Here is a 21,947-nt window from a genome sequence, read left to right as displayed (position 1 = left end):
ATTTTTGTTTTCTTCCTAAGAAACCACCCCCCCGGATCGTCTGTTTAATTATCGGGCTCTCCGTGCGTCTTTCTCCGGCTCGTGCGAATCATTTCTACCCGGCTTGTCGGGACAGCAGCGGAGTCGTGAAGTCTCTGCAGTCACGTGATTGAGACAGGACTGAAGAGTGCGCTTTTTTTTTTCCCCTTCCAGGAGTGTGTATGTGAGCGTCTCTCTGTGTGTAGTTAGAGGGGTGTCCCTCCTCCGCATTTCTTTTTTTTCCTTTCTTTTTTTTTTTGCCGCTTGCCATGCTTTAGACGCCGGAGCGCAGGGAGAGAGGCGAGAGTGAGAGAGGTAACGCCGGTCTCTCTCACCGGGATACCTGTCTTTTCAGTCTTACCTCGGGTCCCCGTCGGTTCTTTTTGAGCCCACCTTCCTGCAGTCGGCTTGTGTTGTTGGTTTGAAAAAAAAAAAAAAAAAAAAAAGAGTGGTCATTTCTGTAGGGCTTCACGTCTGCCAGGAGGAGCTTCGTGGTTCTGCTTGGCTCTGGGTTTTGATAATCTTTTTCCCCTTCTTTTTTTTCTTTTTTCTTTGGGTGCTCCATTTGGACAGTATAGGACAGTCAAGCAGAGCTTGGATGAGCTGCCTCACTGAAATCCCGAGATGGAGTTGCTGCTGATCTGCCTTTCCCTGTGGATATTGCAATCCAATTCGGCCAAAGCGGACTCAATCATTCATATTGGTAAGCGTCCGATGGAACGACACGCTGTTTGGGTTAGGCAGGTTTAAAAAGGGGGTGCGGGAATGGAGCTCAGCCTGCTCATACTGCCTTGATCGCAGGATTTTTTAGTGAGAGGGCGGGATAAATAGTGTATTCAGCTTGCATCCTGTGTTTAAGTAACACATTGACTCTCAAATGACTTGGAAAGTTGGTGTTTTGTAAACGTCCATGGCCCTGACCTGTGTTTGCAGGGCTATTCTGTTCTTATTCACGATTGTTATTTATTCTTAGCTGTTTTTCTTGCAGACATTTCCTTCACTTTTCGATGGCAGATCACTGCATTCAAATTGTCTTCAGATGTGAACCATCCACTGCCCGTGGCCTGGAAATTGCGGTCTTCTTTTAAATGAATGCATATATATATATATATATATATATATATATATATATATATATATATATATATATATATAAAACAGATTGCAGTGAGGAGTAAGCCTCCGACTAAATAATGTCCGATAATCAGATTGCAGAAGCTTTTTTCCACACCAAGCTGCCTCTTGTGTACCCGACAAGCCTCAACTTTCACCGGAACGTGACTGCAATGGCAATACGCAGACAGAGGGAATGTCAGTGGAGTTTCGTTTTAGAGATGCAAACTGCATAGAGCCTCTTTGTACTCAAACTTCAAAACCAGAGCTGCAGAAGTGAGGGGAATGCTTTAAAGCCTCTCTGATGTTCAAACAATCTACTGTTTGTCCTTAAAACGTCTCGTTACGTTTAATTTTCGATTGCAAGTTTTGCCACACGGTTCACCCCCCCCCCCCCCCCCCGCGCTCTTTTTGTGCACCCTGAATAATCGCCTTGATTTGCGCGCACCCCTCCTCCCCTCCACTCACACCACCACCACCACCACCACCACCACCACCACCACCTCCACCTCCACCTCCCTATTTCGCAGGCAGCCGCGCACAACGACTGTCCCTTCTAATCTCAGATAAAAATGTCAATGTCACAGTGAGCAAATTTCGTCTCGGTGCTCTTCCGCTGCTGCTGCTGCACAGTTTACCGCAACAGTCTGGCAAGCAGCAGGTGCTCTGTCACTGGCTTAATACAGCGGTGGGACTCCTTCCAGATAATATTCGCTGATGCTCCGCATAGCGTTAGGGTACCCCAATTATACGTCTCGGTTCCGGAAACCTTCTTTTCCGTTGATGTATGTGTTCTCCCGATAGCAGCTGATGCCATTTTGATAAAGAGGGGAGGGAAACTGAGAAAAGGGAGAGTCAGTGGAGAGTCAGTTCAGCCTTCAAGCATGGCTCCTATACAAGGCCTGTAAAGCTTAGTGACTTAGGTGCAATTGATCTTGTTGACAGCGGAGACATTTAGATTCCACGTATGCCTGAAGAGATCAAGTAAAAGCGTTTTGTGTGGCGATGCCAGGTCGCTCTCCATGGTGCTGAAATCCTACCGAGACACACTTGCAATCATTTCAGGAAAAAAAAAAAATACATGCAAACACAATCCACTCTGAAAGAACCTATTATAGACTATTTTACCTATTGCTCAGTAGTGAATCCATTCACTCTGATCGACTTCTTCCACTTCCAACTCCAATGCGAAGTATCATTCCTCCAGAGTTTCCCTCCTGGGGCGACTCTCCAAATGACTTTTTGTTTTATTCAACAGGAGCCATATTCGAGCAAAACGATGGGCGAGATGACGAGATTTTCCAACTTGCGATCTCAGACTTGAGTCTGAACGACGACATTCTGCAGAGTGAAAAAATCACACACTCGGTGAAACTTATTGAACCCAACAACCCTTTCCAGGCTGTGCAGGAAGGTAAGAGCGACCCCCTCCTTATTTGATTACACGAGGAAGGCGGTATGCTTACCCCAGTCGGTTCTCTTTGCAATCAGACAAGAAGTTTGACTGTAATGATCTTTGAAGCCATGAGAGAATACCACTCTTGCAGTGCTTCAGCCAGTGGAGCTGCCGGTGGCGATGCTTCACGTGTCTATGTGAATGAGGGAAATGGGAAATGGCTGTGTGTGCATGCACGCGAGAGTGTGTATGTGCGTGCAAAGTGCCACCTGCAAAGCTCTACACCTCTTGCATCGAAGCAAGGTGTCATCTGTGGTTGAAAAGCTAGGTGGAAGCATTGAGTTAGAGCTCAGCTGCTGAAGATAAGATGTTATGTTAAATAAAAAAATAAAAAAATCACTGGAGATGATCAAATGTAGTTCCAGCACTGATTTTCCACTTACATAATGGCAGGAAGGAGAAGTATTTTCAGCTTTTTAATGTTCTGCTGAATGTTTTTGTTTATGCAAATGTATTATCCCACAACTTTTTTTTTTTTGTCTGGCTCATTTGGATTCCCCACTGTAAGTGCACACCTCTACACGTCAGAGGGAAGAGTGGTAATGAAATTATTTCAGCCAAGGTTATCTCCGTCAGACTTTTAAAGGTAGTCCCATATACTATTGACTGCAAAAAGTGATTAAAGAGTCTTCAGCTGAAATGAATCATTAAGACTTTAATAGGTTTCCCAGAGACCTTCAAATGCTGTTTATGTCCCCTGCACTTAGTTACCAGCCTGTACTTTTGTCCCTAGTTACACAGAGGCCTTGATGACTCATTGCTATTCATAGTGCCCCTGACAGGCACAGAAAGAGGATAATATGTCTTGCCTTTTGCTATAATTATCCCGTGTCGTTTAGCTCTGATCCTTAACAATGTCACACATATCCAGTATTCCATTTCATGTTTTGTGTCTGTAAACTCAATTCCTGATGAAGGCCTACATGGAGCTGGGCACTTGTATGGGTGCTCTAAATAGATCCAAAGTGCAGAGATATTCTGGCAGCTGCAAATATAAGACACAGAATGCCCCAGAGACATGCATGAATTGATGAATGTATCAGTCACTGATGCTTGAGATGTAAAAGTGGAGTAATTAAACTGATTGGCTACCAAATTATTTGTCATTTGATGAGGATGGATGACCGACCACAACTTGAGTTAATCACAGTGGTACAGTAAAGGAGTTCTGCAGCTGCACTTGATGAATACACATACATGGACTCAAACAAAGGCTTCAACAATGCTCTTGACAATGTTTTTACACAGTGCCATTTCTGTACAAAAGCTCATGGACTCAGAGGGTGTTGATGATGCCCAGCTTGTTATTTCTTATTCAAAATGATCCACTTGTTTTTTTTTTGTGTGTGTGTGTTTTTTTCCCTTCCTCATAATGAAAAGCCTTTTGTTAGATTTGGTCGTGTATCATTTCACATCGCTTAATTATTGTTTGCAGCAAAGTTCCTGATAATCAAATATTCATAGAAGTGGGTGATTAGGGGGCTCTCAGTTTGTGAGGAGAGCGGGGGAATGATGTGCCGTCGATGTCGTGGCAATCGATGGGTGGCCTCAGATTCCTGCACTCGACTCAAGGCAGGGTGGTAAGTGTTGAGTGACAACTGGGATAAGTTAACCTTTTGCTTTGCTCTTTTGTTCACTGCCATCCCACTGTGAGTGGCAGTCGGGACCTTGCCATGGCATGTCGAAGAGGGAGGAGAGCGTAGACATAAACAGGGAGGGAATGGGAGGGTGAGTGAGGGGAATGAGGATGAGATGTTGGAGGTAGACAATGCTGCGGTAGAGCAAAGGGAATGCGAAAGAGGTTGAGGGTGAGAAGAGAAAAGCGGAAAAGATTATCCATGACTACCAGTGACAGGAGTGACAACAGTGAGGCAAAAAAAAAAGATGAATGTGCAATTAAGGTCAACATGACTCGCCAAAAAGGGAGGAAGAGTTAAGATAGCAATGATGTGATAGATAGGAGTTGCAGTGTCATTTTTGTCTTCATTTACTTCTTTTGTCCTTGTGCTAGTGGAATATATACTAGCAAGGATGTCACACAGATATGATGTACGTGGAAACACTCAACTATTCAGCTCTCCCACGCTCTTATCGTTTAAAGATGACAGCTCAAGGCTTACTAGATATACCGCCTGACCACACAACTGGCAGATGCTGTCCTATTTATAGGTCGGAGCAACGGACGAGAATTTACAGGACAATTTCAAGACCCGGAGCCAAAACTTAGAAGAATGTCTGTCTCGCAAGTATTGATATCTGTCACCTGTGGTTTTTTACAAGATCAAAAGTAAAAATAGCTACTGTACTTTCAGGGATCTGGGCAAAGAAATAGGGCCAAATCTATGTGCTTTAAGTTACATATAAAACACCCTATGGGTAAGTTGAGTTAATTTTTGGAACCAGAGAAATACATTATTAATTTAAGTCCTGAACATACAGTGCTGAATATCTCATGTATGTAGTATTTCTGGAAAACAGCATGGAGCAAGCCACTAAAATTAGTACTTGAGTACAGTGACTATTAATTAAATTAATAATATTAATTCACTGAAACAGTTCTGATTGAGTAACATCACTGAGGTGGAACTCAAAGATTGAGGTTCACATGCTATTCTGGCCTGTTTGACTTGACCAGTCATCACTAACAGCTTGTATTTTTAGCTACTGTATATGAACTCCCACAGAGGACGATCTCATTTTCAGCAGTGATGCAGAACTTGGCAAAACACCTGTTCTCAAAACAATTTGATTCATAAATGCAGCAACAAAACACCTGGGAAAACTACCAAAATGTAGACAGAAGCAGGCAGCACTTAGAAAGGTAAAAAAAAAAAAAAGTTTAATTGGGATTCTTAATCCTTTGGTGGCATGGTTCGTCTGTAGCTAATATTGAACCTTATAGCTGCTGGACAGAAAGGCAGCAAACAGTTTTAGTCTACTGCAAAAGAACAAAAACTAATTTCAATTGAATTCAATTCATAATAATTACTTATTGTCTCATTAATACCAAACATAGTCGTGTTACAGTCAATTTATAACTTCTTCGTCACAAGTCTCTGAGGAATGACATTCATGAATTAAGTTGGGCTGTGAAAAGTAATGTGCATTTTAACTGGTATCTTTCACTTTGAGATTTGCGTCCTCAGATTTTCCGCTTTGATTTAAAAGTCGAAGCTTGCCCTCAAAGACATAAGTATATACATAAGAAACAGAGCTTTGAAAACTTTTTTTTTTCTATCTTGCATTTCATTCAGAGGAACTGGCAGAAAGGTGACGACAAAGTTGCCGCCTTGCTGTGCCATTATGCAAATCCCAGCATTTACATATTTCAAGAAAAGTTTTGCTTGTAAGGTAGATTTCCTTTCCCCTGTAGTTGCTGCGTGAGCATCGAGTGGATATGCAAAATAATCTAAACATGTCGTAAAAAAGGCCATAATGTCTGAAATCACCATTGCAGCAGATGTACGGTTAAACCTGCATGCTTGACAAAAAGTGAAGTCACACTAGCAGGCTGACTTTCGGCACCATGGTAATCTGAAACAATCTGAAACAGACTTTACTTTACATGGCGGTATATGGCACATTACGCCACTTCAGCAGTCTCAGTATGTTTCAAATGATCATTCACATTCATCCGTTCACACGAAATCTTTCACACACTCACATGCTGACTGTTGGCACACCAACTGGGGAAAACTTAGAAACTTCATTGTCATGTCCTAATTGGAGGAAAAGTTCAACTATGACTAAGGTGAATAAGCTCATTTTGCAAAGTATCTGCCTTTAAAGCACTTGCAATCTGGTCTGCACCAAATCATACGATGTTGAAATGATATGATATGGTTTGCCTTTGAGCTTAAAAATAGCAGCACAGTCTGGAAGAATAATGATACCCCACAACAACTTGAAACTAATCAAAATGGATTTCTTTGACACAAGAGGTTATGATTTCAGTTCAGTTGACATTTAGTGCACCATCTTTGTGGCTGTAGTTTGGAAATAATTATTTTGTGAGCGTCTTATGTTAGTTTTGTAGAGACCCTGCAGCTTTCAAGCACCTTTTAAAGAAACCATTTGGAACAAAGTTGGGAGAAAAGAGTTTCCTGACCCTCTAATGTGCTGTAATTTGTTGAGTGTTTAGTTCCACTGAGTCCTTGTAACGCTCCACACCATGAGTGACCCTCCATTTTTATTCCAGCTTCTGCCAAGTTAATGGCAAGGAGGACTTAATCCTTTGCTGTTTAAATGCCCGTGAGCCAACAGATATTGAAGAACATGCAGTGGAGCACTGTCTTCCCTTTTCTCCATTCCCTTGCCTCAATCTGCAGTGACAAAAGTAAAAATAATCCCTCCTTTGAAAGTGTTGGTGGTGTGTATTTAAATATCTTCCATCTGATTTTCTGTGCATGACAACTAATTACTCTCTGTGCTCTAAATATGATCTAACACTGCCCTTTCACTATTATTGTCCCGGTGAATTTAATAATGCTGTATAAATCTTAGTAATGGAGTTGTTTGTGTTTTTATGTCTTTTCGCCAGCCCCACACAGTGGGAGGATGATCAGGACATTTTACCAGCCCTGTTAATTACCCAACAGTTATTTTAATCTGTCATAAGCTCTTCATTGGGCTGTAGAAAGGCTGCTGGTCCCTTAATCAGCTAAGTGATGTTGTGGCAGTGGTATACCTTTCACTTAATCCCTTCACAATGTGAGGGTCACTTCTCTGCAAGCATGTAAGGCCGAACTTAAATTGATTGCCCGTGTTTGCATGAAATCTACACAAGTGCTTCACTTCATGGTGCAGAAAGTGATTAGTAGGACAGAGTTTTGCTAATTTCAGTCGGTGCACTTTATTAATTGAAAAAAATCCAGTAATGCCCAAATACACTTTATAATTAACAAGGCAGTTACACCGCAAGCAATTTATGACCCTTTTGCCCCAAAATACTAAATCAGACCAGCCAACTGAAGCAGTTTATGTATATCTGGTGATGCTATGGCTCAGCTGTTAAAGTAGGTCCTTCCCAAATCTCGAGATTGGTGGTCTCCATATCTGCACGTCCATGTGTTGAAATGTCCTTGAACAAAGATTCCAGGCTTTTCCCCAATGGTGTACAAGTTCCTTACGTAGCAGCGTGTCCAAGATTGGTCACATAAAGCACAGCCGCGAGAGAAATGTACTGCACGAGTGAAGTGAACTTTCATTCATAAGCTTGAGCTGACAGTTTACTCAAGAGTGAGCATCAATATCATCAGTCAACTTCTCTGTCACTCAGATGACCAAGCTACTATTCCAAGTATAGTTATTTTCAGTAGTTTGTAGAACCTGAAATTGTTAATCCTGGTACATTCAACTTTGGCAGTGGCATTAGATAAAACAAAAGGTTGAAGTTGCTATTTTCTTGAATTATTTTCTTGTTTTCTCTTCATCTGTAGTGATTGTGTTAGGTTGATATGCAGTCAGTACATCAGGGGAATTTTACATCAGGAAAACTGAGTTTTACTACTTCTTTTTTTTTTTTTTTTTTTAACTTTTCCTGAACGTGTAGTGTCTTCAAAACCTCTGTAATAAAAATACTGCATGTCTGCCCTGAATGTCAGTTCATTGTTTGATTCCACAGATTTACAAAGGTGTCTGTCCCAACAGTTGTCAGCGATGAGACAAACTGATTGTGATGAGTGTCTGTGTGTTCACAGATGGAGGATACCACTAAGCCTTTACTTAGTGAGCAGTGAATGAGTGAACAAAGCAGTGTTTTTTGGATTGGACATTATATTTTGCCACCAGGAGTTGGCTTCAGTCGAACTTTTGGTTGCTAGTAGAAACCACTGCTGGCTGGGATCCACAGCAGCTTGATTGACATTGTTACATCCACCATTTTGTCAGTTCTGTGTTCAGGCAAATATTGACAGGCATCCACTGAGGTAGTGATTTTTTTGGTTTGGGAAACTTTGTATAACTGACTTAGCGTGAACAGTGATGCCTCCTGTAGTGAGTGAGCAAATGTTGAATTAAGCTACTTACCAGATGGATTACGTTGTATTGTCTTGAAACTGTTTGATTTTCTTTGTCCAATTTGAAGTCTCTGTCACTGAAATATTTTTTGTACTTTTGCATTTTCACCATGTCACTCATAATTGTTTAAACCTTTCTAAAAGACACCATTGCATCGTATTCAAATGGCACTGCTAAAGCATACTTCATTTGCCAAATAAAACCTACAGCGAATACAGTTTTGAAGAGGTGGTTTAGATTTAAGTCCATGCACATTATGACACATCCACACGCATTCAGAATGAGCGCTCTCCCTACTGATGTATATACCTGAGAAATTTTTATCTTGAATTCATGTCATCCAGCTTGTTTTAAGCTGAAAATCATGCAGCGAGCGATGCATACGTTCCCGCTGGGTTCTTGTGGAGTTTGCATAACTGATGGCATAGCAATAAAGAATGTGCAATTAACAGCGGATCAGAGAACTGCGATACACTGGTGTTTTTAGAGATTTGCGTCGTGGAGAAGTATGTTCCTTGCTGTGCTTGTCTCATTCCCGGCTCACTGCTGCTAATCTACACTCATTTCATTAAGGTTCTTTTCAACTCATTTTTACCTTCTAATATAGATTTCAAAGGTGATGTACTACTTTTCTGGCAGAAGTCATTATTTCCACAATACAGCTGTTATATAACTGACCACACACAGCCCTGTTGATTATACACACTTGTACATCCATACCTGGTCCATTCACAGGACACAGTGTGGACGGCACAGAACAGGTCCTGTGGGAAACTGCAGGCTCACAGTCACGCTAAAGAATATGCATTCCTGAGGCTTTTCTTTAGAATGACTAGAGTCAGCAATGTCTGGCAACTGCTGAGCAGCACCTGCCAGAGAGACAGAGCAGAATACAGAAAAGGAGAGACACGGAGAGGTCAAGGCTGTTAAATGTTGGATCTACTCAGTAGGCCTACAGGTTTTCTCCTCACTGGTGGTGAGGAACAGCTGGCCAGTAGTGCCCTCCGACTGTAGGTTACTTATATGTTGCATAACCTCAACATCTGTAACAGATGCCTCATTTGGCAGATCACAGACTCTTCCTGAAATGAGCTCGGAGACCTTTTTAAGTAGCCAATTATAGAAAACAAAAAACCTTGAGGAATTTGGTAGTCATTTCGGCTTTATGGATAAAGAACCCAGCTGATTAACCTCAGGAAAAGCTTCAATTCACTTTAAATGCCACATCTTATCTGTATTCAAGGAACTCATCTGCGGCATTCTAAATGTCACCACGAGCAGGGATTTTGGTAATCTTTTAATTTACGTAAACAGAAATACATTTTTGCAGTGTCACAGAAAATACATATTATATAGACTAAGAGATGTTGAGAGAAATGCACAGCAGACTTTATGGCATGTTTTTCAGTAAATGGGGGAAGTTGTGTTTCATCTGCAGTGCAATCAAAATGACTGTGTTGCTGTAATTAGAGAGAGTGGCGCTTGTGGTTGGTCTTTGTTCGGATTTTTTATATTCATCAACACTCCCCGTGTTTTGTCATTGGCAGACAGCTGAGGGCTGACTTCAAAGTATTCTCGATGCTTTTCACACTGGCACGTTTGATTGAGGATGTTCTCTGGGGTCATTGTGCATCAGGCTGACTAATGGGTTCTGGGTGGTATGATAGCTGTCGCTCTACGAAGGACAAATACAAGGAAAAAACACATTTGAGGCTCGGTACTTTTCATAGGAGAAGTACATGAAAGTCATAATCGATATCTGACAGTTTAATCCTCCTTGAATATTGCTAAATTCTGAATTATATGACATTATTCGGGTCATTTTGCACTGTCAAGAGGACGACTCCGAACTGGCAGGTAGCATTTATCCAGGATAGCATCTGTAATTGCTTGAAAGTAATTCAGCATCCACATGAATTTTCCAATATGACATCGGCATCAGATGTATGATGGATGGTTGAAAATTCCAAAAAACGTGTGTGGTTTGGAACACCTGCACATGTGCCACGCATAACTCATGGACTCGCCTGTTATACATGCACATTTACACACAACATATGTTTTCCCGACCACAGGTCTCTTGGCCCCATTTCTTATTCATGTTCCTACCTTCTCTGGTGTGACAGATTTATAACAAGCTGCAGAGAACACTGTGACAGATGTTAGTGCTTTGCCACGACCCCAAACAGCCCCCAACCACCACTGGGGAATTGCCATCAATACTACTCTACCTGTTAGAATGAGAGAGAATGAGTGAGAGTCAGACACAGAGAAAGAGGAGGGAAGGAGGGGCCGGGTGGCCTGGAGGAGATGTCCTGTCCAATCAGATTGATGCTGATGAGGCTCTCGGCCTCCGTCTGTTGTAATACATCTCTGTCTCGCATGTTACCAGCATCATTTCTCTTTGTACACGGTGTTATGTTTTGACGCTACTGAGCAGCCTAAAGTATGCTGAGATGACAGAGATAGGATGTAGGGGGGCAGTAGAGTGGGAGTACAAATGCTGGGGGAGGATTTGTTTGTTTGTGCATCGTGGCATGAATACGTGGCTTTATGTGGTCTTGTAATGTGAGAGTGTCTGCACTGGTCTCATAGATGCCAATTTGTGTATGTGGATATGTTTGAAATGTGGTTTCCGTGGTTTGGTGTGAGCTTGTGTTGGTTAGGAAAACAGTTTGGTGATGAGGAGCTTGTAGCTCTCCCTTTCACTCGCTTCTGACGCTGACTAGCTTAGAGGGAAGCATGTATAATTTACTACCCACCACCTGCACCATTGGCTGCGAGAAGACTTCATTCCAGCATGGAAGACAAAGAGCAGAAAATCAGTCGCTGAGTAAATCCTATTAGAAGCTAAACGGGAGTCAGCCAAAGAAGTGTTGTGCGGCTATCTGCGACGCCGCTCTTTCTTTGCAGACAGAAGGAGGAAAAAGATGGTTGATTGGGGGAGTGGGGCGTTAGGGTTTGGCAATGGGAGCCTTGGTGAACGTGAAGGGGTGACGCAGAGTGAACTTGTGAGCCGGCATGACGATGAGGGGCAAAAAAAAAAAAACGGAGCCTGATGGAAACGACTGAATACAGAAGCAAATGATTATATGGGGGGAAAAACACCAGCAGAGGCTGTGAAGTCTCCATATGGAAGACAAGAGGGCTGCAGTCATTTGAAACTGCAGACTCGGCTCACTAGCCTCATCGATGAAGAGATGCCAGAATGTATTTGGGAGCCATTGTTTGCATTACTGCCCCACAGACACGAATACCAAGTGGGGCCATCTGTCATAAGAAGCCCTCCTCAGTCTTCCTCCGACTCACAGTCTCTCTCACTTTGCCATGGGTCCTCTACGATGCCCAGGCAACATGGATTTTATCCAAAGATGAGGCTAAGCTAGTGTGTAAGCTCTCTCTCAGTGAAAGAAAAACCCAGCTTATACCTCATGAGTGAAAGCCTAAGAGAGTTTAGAAGGCAAAACATGCAAATATCACTCAAAAGTGGGTCAAATATACATTTATACAAGTATACATCAATCCGACTGATGAATACAATGTTTATCCTGCAGTTAGTCGCACAAGGTTTACTATGTAGACTTACTCTTGGTTGATTATTATTTGTTGTTCATTCATCAATTTTCACATTACTTGATCCAACATGTCAGCTGAGAGTAAGTGCTTCTCTCATGCATGAAGTGGTGAATAAATGAGTGCATGTGTTCAGTGAAAAAGAACCTCTTTGTCTAATTGGCCTTATGGCACAGGGGCACAAAAAAAGCACTTTCTGACTGCCTGAAGATAATAGATAGGTCTCATATGCTGTAAATAATGCTCCTTTTTTGCAAAAGGACCTTAGCATGCATTTCAGTTTTAAGTAGTCCACATTTTATGTTATCTAATTATTTTGTCTTATCACAATCATTGTGGAAGTGCACATAGGATGCATCGGCCTAAATTCTGCTGTACCTAACATAACCCTCACATAAGTGCTATGTAGGTGGAATCAAAGCAAGTTTTCATTGTGAGGATTTAATCACTGCTTGAACAAGCTTGTGAAAACTTGTGCCAGAGAATTTATTGAATGCCCCTTTTTATTTCTTTAATTATCTCAATGTAAAGCTCAATTAAATAGATGCACCTATCATATCCAAAACCTGCACTAACAGGCACTGTTTGGTTTTTTTAAGCTCTCGTGCTCTAATAAAAAATCCCAAAAGCTTGGGGTTCTTCCAACGGATTACAAGCATCAAGACAGTTTTAAACAATTCAAAACTGTGGCATCCTTCCATTGGATAATATAGCTGTAAACATCTGTAGAGGAAGTATGGCCAAAAAGCATGGAATGGAATACAACATATTTACGTGTGAATTCATGTTGTTTGTTTGGCTTTTCCCCAGCATTACAATTATATATCTACTATATATCACTGTAATGTACCAGTTTGATTTATATTTGTAATACTTTGTTGTTGACTAAAAGTCTCTCAGTTCAGAAACAAACTGTGACGACAGTATAGAGCGGAGGTCAGTAGCCTTAATGACCAAAAGAACCCATAGTTGTGACTTTCCACCAATTCATATTAAACAGGGGCCGCAAAATACTTTTAACCTTTAACATGGGGGCGAACACAGCTTATAAAGTTTCATATACAGTTTCGATACACAAACTGTATGTTATGTTGCAATTATAAAGTTTCAGTTATGATTCAGGATGGTAACCGTCTTATTACATTTCCAGCTGCTTTTGTACCTGATTTAAGCAGACTCACCCTTTTTTCGGGATATAACCTCTCTTTTCAAAGAAGTCCCAACTCATTTTAAGCTGTTTTAAGCTTTTCTTTTTCTTTTCAAACTTCAAGTCATTTTATGCTTCTTAGAGTTGTTTTAGCCCCCCCCCCCCCATTTTAGTCCTGCCATTTTTTTAAAAACTTTTCAGCCAAGAAACAAAAGTCCTTTGAAAATGACTCTGATGTGTAAATTTCAGATTTTGTGAAAGCTTCAGGGAGCCACTACAGACTGGCGAAAGAGCCGCAAGTTGCAGACTCCTGGCAAAGAGTAGTATTGAAGTATTTCTAGTTGTGTAGTTGATTATTGAGGTGAACCTAGTTGTTCAATTCAACCTTTCAAGCACACTTGGTTGTGTTTACGAAAGTTTGAACTTGTCGTCACAGCATCAATGGAGAGGTTTTTAGCAGTCTCAGATGCCATTGACTTTTTAAACTTCACCCACATGACAGTTCAACAAGTTAAGTAGGATATCATTATCTAGAGAAAGAGATGCAGAAGAGAGCAATGTTAATGTGCCGTTTGTGTACTTAAGTTTCTTTAAAGCCAAGGAAACGTAAATGATTCATTCTTTCACTTGATCGAGACAGAAATGGAACATTATCTCACATAATCATGTCACCTCAAGATACAGTCAATTTGCTTTAAAAGCCTTTCACTCTCCAACCAACATTTCAGTCTTTTCATGTTTACTTTTCTTGCAAAGAAGGAAAAACACATCTTTAGATGGGGTCAGTAATTAAACTGCTCATCTCATTGAGTATGTACTGAATGTATCTGTGTCAGTGTGTCCTTGCAGGTTTTGTACATCAATGTATACTTGGACGTGAATCTATTTGTTTTTGGGGCGATGATGTGGATAAAAGCCCACAGCACCTTTTGCCGTGAGCCAGGTTCAACCCCCGACAGTATTGGTGCTTGAATAAACTCAACCTCCAAAGGTCGAGAAGGCCAGGTAGATGCACAAAAAGCGATGGTGCAGCTGGAAGTTACCTATTGTGTATGAGGTGGTGTGATCAGGGTCAACAACAAGTGCAGTGAGCACAAACAGGGCGCCTGACAGGCAGGATGGTGACACAGCTGCTTTGTATTTACAATAGCCATGCTGTTTATATTGCTTGAAGGACACCAGAGCTTGACCATGTGTCCACCACTTTGACCCAAACCTAAATAGCAATGATGCATTCCTGTGACATTTTATAGGATTGTATGACTCCTAAGGGTGAGACATATTGGCCTGTGCCATCTGATGACATTTATAGTTTGAATATGACACGTATTTGAAATCGCAGCTTTACTTCCAGGTTGGGATGGTGCAGGGAAATAATGCCTAAGTAAGTTACAGAGATTTGTGATCTCCATAGTTTTCAAAACCGAGGGTATCTTTCTTGATGTGTGATGGTCATTCAATTGGCAGTAATGCAACCACATGCCATCAGAGATGCTGGCTTTTTGAACTGTGCCATGATAACAGGCTGGATGGTCCCTCTCCTCTTCACAGGACACGGCTTCCTTGGATTTAAAAAATAATTTCAAATTCTGATTTATCTGACTACAGAACAGTTTTCTATTTTGCCTGTGGCCATTTTGAATAATCTGTGGCCAAAAGACAACCTTGGTGGTTTTGGATCAGGTTCACATGTGTCCTCTTCCTTGCCTGATGCCATTTTAACTCAGCACAATGAATTGAACAGCAAACTGTACTCAGACAAAATTGATTTGTTGAAGTGTTTGTGAGGTCATGTAGGTGTTTCCACCACATAATCATATCTATTCTTCATGCAGTGTGGGACGTTTGTTATCATCATGGCATTGATGATACATGTGGATAAGATGGTAGCGTCTTCAAAATCTTCAAAATTGTACATGTACTGAACGTGTTCTATAAATTTGTGATGACCTGAATTATGATGGAAATTATGTTGACTATAGTGCATTAACACCATTGGGGGAACAGCTGGGGTGGGAGCAATTCCCAATAGTCATCACTTACCATTATAATGTCTTCCAGGAAACTGCAAACTATGTATTTATGAGTCCAGGATGTGAAGACACACGATGATTGGATTTACATATTTTAAAAATGTTCTAAACTCCCACATGAAAGGGGCTGCATAATGCATTCTTTCACACATAGTGTGGATTGCATGTATATAGTGATACCTCCACACTGTTACCACTCTTTATAGTGGTCCTTAAAAAGAATAGTGTATCGATCGTTGCAGCATGTGATCATTGGTAGTTTTTGGTGAGACAGAGAAAAAAAAAGCAAGTCTTGATGTTGCTAAAATATGAAAATCAAGCATTTACTTTGAAAAACAGCTATTATATTCTTCATTTTTTGCCAATTTGATACAGCCTTTTTGCAGATAGATAAAAGCAAAGACTGTAGAAGAGAAAATTTCACATGTAACTTCAAATGATGATGTGGTCAGCCCGGTGTGTGGTGCATTCAGGAATGAGGTGATCGAAACTGCATTCAAGCACATTAAAAATAGACTTGGTGCAAGTGGTTTTTGAGCCACTTAGTTGTTATAGAATCTTCACCACTGGCAACAAGAGCAAATATCGTGTCCCGTTCAACAAGAAGAAAATGTAATGAAATGCTTAAATGAGCTGCATTTCCAAAAGGTCATACAAGGGGAACACAAGAATAAGTTTCAGCATGTCGAAGCTCATCTTTCCCCACATACAGCAGTATTGCAATCGGAAAAAGATGCCTCAAGGCGCCATGGAAATATACAAAGTATTAAAAAAAAGAGTAGGAAGAGAAGAGAAGCAGATTGCCTCCAGGGGGAAAGGAGAAGAAGAGTGTTGGAGGAGGAGGAGGTGGCAACATTTCAGATCATGTCTCTTTTTTTCTCTTTTCTCTCAGACAGCAGGAGGATGTCTATCAAGTCGATGTCATAATTTCTGGCAGCGCTAGCTTCCACCTAACAACGTCCGTGCAACCAGGAAGGGATGGTGGAAAAATGAGGCATATCCCCATTGAATAGTTGTGCCTCACTGTCTCACCGCATGCCCACTCACTGTCATGACAAAGCCTCCATTTAAACTGCACAAAAACGGAAAGTGTTGGCCAGGGTCGCATCTATTCTGGCACAGCGTGCATGCATTTGCCACAAGCTCAGTGAAAGTTCACCACACGTGTGTTTGTGCATGAGCAACAGCAACAAAGCTTGTGCCTACATGTTAATGAGCTGCAATCCTTCAAAACCTTATAACAAGATGTTAAGATGCCGCCACTGTATGCTGCTAAGAACTGCTCTTGCATTTTTCCTTTATACATTGCATTGGTTGATATGGCAACCGGTCCATACATTAGAAAACACATTTTCCCTTTTTCTACCTGTTGACAACCAAAAAGTGGGATACTAATGTGAATGCTTGTGACATGAAAGGGAATATGTGAGAGATTGCATTTTGAGAGCAGAGAAAAACGTATCCAACTGTCATCCAGCCATTATTGATCTCTTTTCTTCTTCTAAATAACAGCCTTCTTATATTTTTTTGTTTTCAAATGTAGTTCCATTAATGCCCGTTGATGTGTATCTGCGTCAGTTATTGTGTTGAGATTGAAAACACACATAATCCCTTAGTTCTGTTTCACTCATAGAGAGTTCCATTCATTGTGCACCAAGGAAGTAAAACAGTCCTCATTGTTTCTTTCACAATGATAGATTATTGTCTGGTTTTGGATTCTGTTTGTGTATCCAGTTAGATTATCACTGTATGAAGAGGTTAGTTGTGCACTGCTCTGTTGATAATGATTTGGGGCTTCAACAGTGGGAGACACCTGTGTTTCCTCATACAGTACAAACTATTGAACAATACAGCTGTCCGTGTCTTCATCAGGCCTCTCTTTTACTACTATTTCTCCTGCTAATCTGTGACGTCTTTTGGCTTCTTGTAAAACATTAAAATACATTTGTGCCAAGGGCTTAAAACACGTTATCGTACAAGTTCGATTATCCTTGAAATTAGTCTCAAAAAGTGGGGTCACACTATATTAGGGGTCCAATATTCACCTCCCGGTGTTACGCAGAGTTTTGCTGGATATGATACACGGACGCCTGACTGAGCCAGAAAAAACCTCAGGTACATTCAAGGAACGGTGCCTTTGTGATCATAATGAGGGGATGAAAAGCCTGCTGCAGGCTCGTGGATGTTGGTTCAGGCAAACTGTTCAAAGGATCTAAAATTCCATGTCTTGGATGCTTTCAATGGCAGGGAGAAGGATACAGTATGGGAGGACCAGAGAGTGATGGTAGCTTGAGAGAAACTAGTGTGGGAGGAGATGTGTGTGAGGAATAAGCTGAGGGAAGTGTGTATCAGGCTGTGTGTAACCATTGAGTTTGGTAGTTTTGCTCTGTTAAGGGTGTCTATGTGGATGCCATGTTAAAAAAAAAACCTGGTCATCTTATAATCAGTCTCATATTTAGAATAATATGGTACATAAATCAAGTACACATTTTTCTGAGAGGTTTAGTAGAATATTTTCTTCTCCTCTCAAAAGGAATGGGTTTGAATTCAGGCTGATTTTTCTGAGTGGAGTATACATGTTCCCTCTGTCTGTGCGTGGGTTTCTTCTGGTTTGCACCCACAGCCCAGAGACATGCATGGGATGACTCAAAATTGCCCCGAGGTGTGAATTGAGTTTGTGAGACTGTCTTTCTGTTTTTTTATTTCCCCTGTTATGACCTGGCAACCTGTCGAGGGCTGGACCCTTCCTTTGCAGCTAGTCAGCTTCGATCGGCTCCAGCTCGCTGGGACCATGAACAGGATAAAGTGGTTTGGAAGATGGCTGCATGCAGCACTTCAGTATCTTAAAATCACGACTAATCCCTTGTGTATTGATACACCAAAGCAGCATGCAATTGGAGCAGAAGGACTTTTAAAACATCTGCCATGAGAGAAATGATTTTCCCTCTTAGTAACTCAAAAAGCCCAAGATAAACGCCGGCCTCTTGAACGGGAAGCTTGAACATAGTTTCTAAGTGCTGTGGCAGAATCACAGGGAATTAACATTCTGCATGTCGATATGACAGCACAATGAGCAGCAGTCCACACTTCACATTAGCCTTCTCTTCTCACAAAGGCTTGACATGGCTGAATGCTGTTCTGTGGTGGTGTGCGCAACAGAGGGGATTGGTGGAGTGGTGGAAGGAATATTCACTTTAAATCTGTGTCACAAAAAAGCAAGAGAGCGAGCGCTAATGACCACACTCAGTTCTCTAACCCTCTGAGCCCAGAGGAGAGAAAATGCATCAGCCTGAAAGTCAAAGTTGCTGCATGGTTGTGGGCAGCTGGGATTTTCTTTGTTTTTGCCGGCTCTCCTGGGATGAATGGTGATGGAATCATTTCATTCTGTGCTTATGTACTTTCTTCTCATTTCACCGTGTCAAGGGCCCTGCTCCGATTGGTCTTGTTTTCCATTAATTTTGGAGAGTTTGAAATGCATATCTCCTGAGACTGCGCATCTATTTGGGTTTTTCTGGCTAGTTAAGTGGAATTAAGTGCTTAAGCTAAATTAGTTTTTTATGGTGGCGGTCTTTTCTGGGTTTGTTATGAACAATATTAACATGATTTCTCCTGGAGCAGAGTGAACCTTAACACCACTTGCCAATAGCTGCACCTCCATCCACCCACTCTAAAATTGAAAAACACAACAATAAAGAAAAACATATCTACATTCAATAGTTTTGAGAACAGATTGTCATATTTTGTGTACCTGATCTTACTATTTTTGTAACATTTTACAGGCTTTTGCATTATGTGCATTTTTGTAAAGATTGTTAATCCCTGTTTGGCATCAAGTCGATTCTTTAGAGCTAATAGCAACTTTAGCGATGAGCCAAATCAGGATTGTGCCACTGTTTATATTCATTAATGTGTACACAAATGTTAATACGTTTGTCTGGTGGCGCTTCACAGAGGCTCAATGTCATCCCCTAAGTGAGGGACGGGCTCATGGCTTTTAGGATTTTGCTTTAAACTGTGCAAATCTCTGATTAAGTGTTCCTCTAACAGAGGACAAGGTCTCAATAGGACAGGATCTTGAAATGTGTCATCAATAATCTCAGTAGTCCTGTAATGCCTCTCAATCCTCCATTTTCTGTGCGTCAATGCCAGTCCTGGTATCGCAATTCCCCTTTAAACTAACCCATACCACAGCCTTTATAACCGTTTTTAATCTAACGGCCTATCTTCGTTTTTTTATTGCTTCGTAATGTCGCCCTGTTCCCGTTTTGCTCTCTGTGCGTGCAGCATAAATAGTTTACCCTGCTGCTGAAGGGGAAAAGACTCAAACTTAAAAGGGTGCTGCTCTCAGCAGTAATGGTTACCTCTAGTGCCGGTTCTGGTGCCAATCAATGTTGTGCTTGAGAGGAAGCAAACTGCGGTTCGAGGGTGCACCAGTGTCACTCGATGCTGTTTGACCCTGGATGAGCTGGACAGTGGCAACTATTGATTAAAGTTGATTGTTGCTTAACCACAGACCTTGAATTTAAACTGAGGTATTAAATATAAAGTATTAAGGTCTCCTGCAACGTGGCACTGCTGGTCGAATATGGCCCAGTGGATGTGTCGAATGTGCATTGTTTGCTTTGGATACACGCCACATTTTCCACAATCCTCTTTGTTTTCGGAGCATTAATTTCCACCAGGGCCAGGGAATCGTTGTTTTTATTATCTGAGTTTCAGTGGAATGATTTGACCATTTTTTGTTGTACCTGTTATCACTGCACATATTTTTTGTCTAAATCAATGATTCATTGGTAGGTTTCACCATTATTTTCTAGCCTGAAGATACAGTAGATTACAGCTGTTTTATTGACTATATCGAGACCAACATTAAAGCTGTGTTTAAAAAGCCCTGATGCCTATCAGTGCTTATAGGGAAGGTCAATGTTCAAGAAGCTGGTTTGTAACCCGAAAGACAAAATACCAGGTCGGTTCTTGTGGATTTGTCTTCTTTTGGTAGGCAATAAAGAGTCACACCACCGCTGGCAAGACCAATCCTTTTCCATTTGTAGTTTATATATGACACTCGGTTGCTAAAGCCACAAATTTACTTTAGCTTCATTGTAGGTGTAGTGGCCAACAAAGCTAATTTAGTTTGTCTCTACTGCTGAGAGATTAAAAGTGTCCTTGGATAGTGGATAGTCCACGACTGGTTTAATGTGTTGCAAGCTGCACATCTTTAAATTTCAGCTCCAAGAAAATGGAGCAAACCTGTTCCTGCTTGCAGCGCTGCAGTCAGTTGTACTCATTCATGGGCTGCTGTGCAGGAAGACTGTAAATTCAACTTTTTATTTTTTACATTTTTGTTAAACAGTATAGCACAGAGTTTCCGTATATTCCTCTGGGGATCGGATATCTCTCGGATAATTCTGCACTCACTGTTCCCCAGACTTTTTGCTTTACAAAACACTCACTTTTCAGACCTCAGTACTAAAAGTCATATCAGCAGCCGCCTCAGTGTGAAGGAGATCCTCTTTCATCTACTTTCTCTGCCTGAGGATTTCATCTCAAGAGCTCAGTTCTTGAACCTTGAGGCTACCACGGACTCTCTAATGATGTGTGCGTTTGCTCTTTGTACACAGACTAGGTTAAGGCTGGTAGGTCTCGGTTCACGCAGCCTGGAGAGCAGTTAGTGCCTGTTGGGAATAAAGTTTGTCTCCTTCTCACCTCGGGTTCTCATCATCATCATCATCATCATCATCATCATCATCATCATCATCATCATCATCATCATCATCAGGATGAACTGTCATTGGCTCACAGCATAACAATGCTGTGATTAAGTCTGATCAGCAGTGTTTGACCGAAAGGATTTGACCGTGCTGTTGGAATTGATGATTCCCTCATTTTGTTCTCAATGGGGATCTGGCTTCTAAACGACCTCACCTCCTTCTCCTAAGAGCAAGTAATGATCAAAGGAAGCCATGTCTTTGAATCCACTCAGCAAAAATCGCTGGAGTCCAGAGTTCAGGCCACACAATTAATAAAGATCCTTTGAAGTTCCCTTTTATTACGTATATCTGGTATTTGAGGAACACATTATAGTTATCCATGATCATGAAAAGAGAACACAGTTCATGTGGAGATTGGAACAGAAAACATTCACATTCTTAGCCCTGTGTGGCTATCGATGCTTTTAACAATATTAGGCAAAACGTTTTTGTCTTTGACTTTAAAGAGGGAGAAAAGCCTTTGAGGTGGTGCTTTATGAGCTTTAGAAGGAAGTAGTTTCATATTATAGATGTTGGAGAAATTATTCTATCTTATAGGATGGTACCCTCATGTAATTAAAATGTAATCAAGATTCTTTGGAACATTATTGGAAATAGCTGCAATAAGAAACTTGAATCGAGCTCATCCTTATTTTGAATCACTCTGATTATTGCCAGTGACCAATAATAATACAGTGACCTTAAATGGTTAATGCTTTGCTTTGGTTAATGCTTTGCCCTTTTATAAAAGCAGAAGTGTAGTATACTGATTTTCACTCTGGGAGCCTTTCTCAACATGTTACAATATGGAAGAAAATATATAAAAGGATTAAAAAAAA

General features: G+C 41.2%; 1 protein-coding gene across 1 annotated transcript in view; it reads left to right on the top strand.

Moving 5' to 3' along the window:
* Positions 1–642: 642 nt before the first annotated feature.
* grid1a (glutamate receptor, ionotropic, delta 1a) overlaps positions 643–21,947 on the top strand; it is a gene marked incomplete at both ends in the record, with an annotated part of 231,317 nt that continues 210,012 nt past the window's right edge. Inside the window, 2 exons of the mRNA XM_080508038.1 lie at positions 643–721; positions 2,390–2,545. Of these exons, the coding sequence (XP_080364164.1) occupies positions 643–721; positions 2,390–2,545 (235 nt within the window). The remainder of the gene's footprint in view (positions 722–2,389; positions 2,546–21,947) is intronic.

This window comes from Blennius ocellaris (assembly GCF_963422515.1).
Source record: "Blennius ocellaris genome assembly, chromosome: 13".
Classification (NCBI taxonomy): Eukaryota; Metazoa; Chordata; class Actinopteri; order Blenniiformes; family Blenniidae; genus Blennius; species Blennius ocellaris.
The sequence above is the reverse complement of the archived record's forward strand: the minus strand, read 5'-3'. Positions and strand labels throughout refer to the sequence as shown.